The following is a 5,013-nucleotide window of genomic DNA, read 5'->3' on the forward strand; positions in this document are numbered from 1 at the left end:
AAAAAAAAAAAAAAGTGGGGGCTGGTGAGGTAGCTCAGCAGGAAAGAAAACCAACTGCTCTTCCAAAGGTCCTGAGTTCAAATCCCAGCAACCATTATGGGTGGCTCATAACCACCCATAATGAGATCTGATGCCCTCTTCTAGTGCGTCTGAAGACAGCTACAGTGTACTTACTTATAATAAATAAATCTTTGGGCCAGAGCAAACAGGGGACTGAGCGAGTGGGGCAGACAGGAGCGAGCAGAGGTCCAAAAAAGTCAATTTCCAACAACCACATGAAGGCTCACAACTATCTGTACAGCTACAGTGTGTACTCATATATGTAAAATAAATTAATAAATCTTTTTTTAAAAAAAAGTGTGTAAAGTAGAAGTAGACTAGGGAAATGGGTCAGTGGTTAAGAGCACTTATCCCAGCACTTGGGAGGCAGAGGCAGGCAGATTTCTGAGTTTGAGGTCAGCCTGGTCTACAGAGTGAGCTTCAAGACAGCCAGGGCGATACAGAGAAACCCTGTGTCAAAAAAAAAAACAAAAATAAAAAACAAAAAACAAAACAAAAAAAGGGCACTTATTCTAACAGAGGACCCAACTTTGGTTCCTAGCATCTACATGATGGCTCACAATATGGTGGCTCTGTAACTCCAGCTCCAGGGGATCCAACCCCCTCTTCTGACTTCCATGGGTACCAGGCACAAACATGATACACATACATATATTCAAGTCAAACTCAAACACATAAAATTACATTAAACACCGGGAAGATGGGGAGGTGGAAAAGGTAGAGTGAGTGCTTGCTTAGCAAGTCCAAAGCCCTAGGAGATTTGGGGGCGTGGGGAGGCACATTCATCTTCACTTCTCCAATTACCTGGTGGCCATTCAGGGTTTGTAACAGCAAGGTCAGGTCCTCCAGGCAGTCAGCACTCATCCAGAGGACAGCTTGAAGGCTGGCCAGGCAGTGTAAGGGAGGCAGCAGCTCCGGCAGAAGGGAGGAAGAGGAGAGGACAGACTGCCACAGCTCCTTGAGTCCCTGCTGTGACTTGGGCTCCAGCTGATGCTGGGCCTCCCGCACTGTGGAGCACACACACACACACACATTCATCTCTGATCTCCCCACACTCTCTGGGTTTTCCTTTGAAAGACCCCAAAGATTACAATAATACACTTGCCTCCTCTGAGGAACATACAGAGGTTTGAAAAGGACGTCTGTCTCCGTAGATGGATGTTCTCACCCCCAGCCTCATCCCGAAATCCAAACTGAAATTACCAGGAGCAGAGGGGACCTTACCTCTTTTGAGACCCCTTTGAAGATCCTGGATAAGGTCTTCAGTGAAGGCCTGGGCTATGCTAGCCCTCAGGATTATATAATTACAGAGGACCATCAGCTCCAAGGGGAGAGCGGGGACAGCAGCAGGGAGTCCTGGAGCAACAGGATGCTGGTCTCACGGGCTGTCCCATGAAACACAGCCCAAACGGTTTCCAACCCAGAGACCAACCTCACTCCAACCAAGGCTTCGATAAGGAATTCATTTTTCCTCAGACAATTTTGGAAAGAGCGGGAAGTTCTCTAAATCTCCTGGAAATCACCTCTTCAAATGTTCCTCTGTGTGTGTGTGTGTGTGTGTGTGTGTGTGTGTGTACGCTTGTGCGTGCAAGACAAGAAGGAATTAAGCTACTGAAAGACAATCCCACCCAGTCTCTTCTGTGCTTTACACAGGACACCATAACCCCCATAATAATCACCTCAATCCTAGAACCGCGTAAGAGAAGCTGATCTTTGGATGCTGAGGGGGGAAGTGAGCCTCCTGGAAGGTCTTTCTTACCTTGCAGAGTGAGGAGGAGCTCCCTAAATCCTTCCAGTGTGTCTTGGGCCGACTGCTGTCGCCTCAGAGACGGACGAGAATCCCTAGTCAGCTGCTGAAATTAGGGAGGGAGGCATTAAGGATCAGTCCTTCTCCCCTGTAGCAGAGACAAGGGAGGGAGGGACACTTATTCCTGTCGCTTCTAGACCGGAGGTCAAGCTCTGCTCTTTCCCCTAAACTAGGGTGAGATCATTACAAAACCGCTTTCTGGCATCTTGAGGATACAAGGTGAGAGTCCCAGCCACCATATTACCTTAGCCTGTCTAACAAGCTGGTCATTCTTTTCCCTCCACAGGTCCAGGCTACTGGAAAATGTTTTGGGGAGGGCTGGAATGATCTGGCTGGACATGGTCGCCGAGGTAGATCACCGTTACCCGAAGGGGTCTTCTCGTGAGTGGAAGGCTGGTCCCACTGGTGTCTTCAACTTAACCGCAAGAAGGCACTTCTGCACCCCTCGGATGCCCCTCGGGGGACGGCCGGGCTTGCTCTCCCCGGCCAGAAGCCCAACACTCGGTCCCCGCCACCGCCCACCGCGCCTGTGGTTGGCCAGGCTGCAACACTCTCGGCCGCGGTTGGTTGTCTTCAAGAGACGGTTCCGCGGGAAACTGAAAAGAAACCCGGAACAACGAGGTGGGGAGACCAGAGGCCAGCCACGTGCCAGGGACAAACTGCTGGGTTTGCGGGGCCTCCGCGGGGGGTCAGAGTATTGAGGCTAGTTTAGGAGGAATGGGTCTGGGCACCAGTCTCTGGCTGCGCTCCGTCTTAGAACCAACGGCAGCCCAGGTTTCCTCCTCCTAGGCAGGAAGGCGGGCCGCGCGGTGTCTGCTGGGAGTTGTAGTACTGTAGAGAACGCCCAAGAAGATTCCTTATCAACTACCCCCACCCCCACCCAACCCCCCAACCCCGGAAGAAAATGTCTCCCGAAAGCTAAGGACAGGAGACCCAAGGCCTTGGTAATCTCATCCTTTCTCCTTGAGAAAAACAAAAACAAAAAACGGGGACTCGGACGTTCCTACGCAGAAAGGAAGGAGAAAAAAAGGATTTGACACTAGGTATGTAGCATCAACTCAAAATTCAGAAAAGACATACAAGAACCCCAAATAAAAAGCTTAGAAAACAAATCACCTTCACGGGTTTAACAAGATTTGCTTTTGCTTTGTTGTTATAATTTTTGAAGCCTTGTTTTTGTTTTTTAAATTACGTTTATGCATCTGTCTGTGAGTGACTGCAGGTACCTGAGATGGTCAGAGATGCCCAATGCCCTGGACTTGAATTTCAGTCCTGAGCCGCCTGACATGGGGTACTGAGAACCGAACTTGAACACAGGCCTTGGCCTGCATGAGCACTAAGTACTCTTCAAGACGAGCCATCTGTAGAGCCGGATGTTATTTTTGAGAGTTTCACTGTGTAATCCTGGCTGGCCTGGTACTGGCTTTGCAATCTCCACCTGGTGGTAATCCTCCTGCCTCAGCTTCTCAAGTGCTAGAATTACAGGTGTGCACCACCTTATCCAGCAGAGTTGGGTTGTTTGATTTTTACTTTCTTTTTGTGGGGGGTAGGAGGGTGGCATGGTGGTGGTTGTTGCTTTCTTTTGCTTTTCCAGAGAGAGTTTCTCTGTGTAGCCCTGATGCCGTGGAACTCCCCCTTTACATCAGGCTGGGCTCAAACTCACAGAGATTAGCCTGCCTCTACCTCCCAAGTGCTGGAATTAAATGTTTGCATTGCCTTGCCCATACCTGGCAAAGTTCACCACTTTTATTCATTTTTTCTTTTTTTTAAAAGATTAATTTATTTATAGTATTCTTCTTCTACCTACATGTATGCCTGCACACCAGGAGAGCACCAGATCTCATTACAGATGGTTGTGAGCCACTATATGGTTGCTGGGAATTGAATCCAGGATCTCTAGAAGAACAGCTAGTGCTCTTAACCTCTCCAGTTCCCTCATTTTTTCATTCTTATTTATTGTTCATGAGAATTAATTTATTTAATGGCTGGAGAGATGACTCAGCAGGTAAAAGGATTTGTTGCTCTTGTGAAGGATATGGATTTAATTCCCAGCACTCACATGCTGGTTCTCCACCATCGCAAACTACAGTACTAGGGGGTTTGATTCAAGGCTGGGAGTGGTGGTGCATGCCTCTAATTGCAGCAGAGTTAATAGGCCTGGCAGACCAAAACCTGAGGCAAAAGGATCCACAATTCAAGGCCAGTCTTGACCACATGAGACCCTGAAAACTACAAATCAAACAAAAACAATAAATAAATTTCTTGGGGCTGGAGAGATGACTCAGCGGTTAAGGGGACTGACTGCTCTTCCAGAGGTCCTGAGTTCAGTTCCCAGCAACCACATGGTGGCTTACAACCATCTGTAATGGGATTGAAAGGAGAAATTAAGTTTTGAAAAGAATTGAGTTTGAAGCGTGTGAAAATTATAAATTAGAGAAAGACACCGTGGGCTAGGCCTGTGAATGTTTAAACAAGCCTAAAGCAAGCAAGCTGTTAGATATCCCAGGGACTGATAGGTCAGGAAGACATAAACCATAAAGATAGAACCAAAATATGCAAGGACATGTCCGGGGCCCAGACATGCAAGGACGTGCCTGGGCGGACACTGAGTAATGGGCCATCTGGTCCTCTTAGAGAGAGTTGAAGGTAAGCTAACCCCCCCCCCCCCGGAATAGCGCCACCTTTTTAGGAACTTTCCACTCTGTTCTGCACGTAATATAGTAGCCAATCATGTATAGCCACACCAATTCCTTTGTTCCCTCAGACCTTTTCCCTATATAAACCCCTAACCCATGAGTCTCGTGGTTGATTCCACTGTCTCCTGCGTGAGATAGGTGTCAGCATGGAGCACTCCGATATTAAACTGCCTCATGTATTTGCATCAAGACGGTCTCTCGTGTTTCCTTGGGTACAAGTCTCCCGAGATTTGAGTGGGGGATCCCCTATGGGGATCTTTCAGGATCTGATGCACTCTTCTTGTGTGTCTGAAAACAGCTACAGTGTACTCATATAAATAAAATAAATAAATCTTAAAAAGAAAATCTCTCCAAAGAGAAAAATATCTGTTTATAAGAAAAATCAAGCACTTGGGAGGCAGAGGCAGGCAGATTTCTGAGTTCAAGGCCAGCCTGGTCTACAGAGTGAGT

General features: G+C 47.8%; 1 protein-coding gene and 1 long non-coding RNA gene across 8 annotated transcripts in view; one reads left to right on the forward strand and one right to left on the reverse strand.

Annotated features, from left to right (window-relative positions):
- Window positions 1-2,348, reverse strand: part of Fancg (FA complementation group G) — an 8,997-nt gene extending 6,649 nt beyond the window's left edge. For 3 of the 7 annotated variants that reach the window (XR_004120749.1, XM_031377154.1, XM_031377152.1), the window contains exons 1-4: window positions 2,112-2,226; window positions 1,820-1,913; window positions 1,285-1,416; window positions 865-1,067 (exon numbers count right to left, since the gene is read on the reverse strand). Coding sequence is in view for 6 of the 7 variants with exons in the window: in XM_031377154.1 (XP_031233014.1) it covers window positions 865-1,067; window positions 1,285-1,416; window positions 1,820-1,913; window positions 2,112-2,207 (525 nt within the window). In the remaining variant the exon portion in view is untranslated. The other 4 variants (XM_031377157.1, XM_031377156.1, XM_031377153.1 and 1 more) reach the window with 4 other exon arrangements.
- Window positions 1-2,983, forward strand: part of LOC116095878 — a 26,780-nt gene extending 23,797 nt beyond the window's left edge. Inside the window, exon 3 of the long non-coding RNA XR_004120751.1 lies at window positions 2,154-2,983. This is a non-coding gene — a long non-coding RNA (uncharacterized LOC116095878). The remainder of the gene's footprint in view (window positions 1-2,153) is intronic.
- Window positions 2,984-5,013: the final 2,030 nt, after the last annotated feature.

Source organism: Mastomys coucha, unplaced genomic scaffold (genome assembly GCF_008632895.1).
Source record: "Mastomys coucha isolate ucsf_1 unplaced genomic scaffold, UCSF_Mcou_1 pScaffold18, whole genome shotgun sequence".
Classification (NCBI taxonomy): Eukaryota; Metazoa; Chordata; class Mammalia; order Rodentia; family Muridae; genus Mastomys; species Mastomys coucha.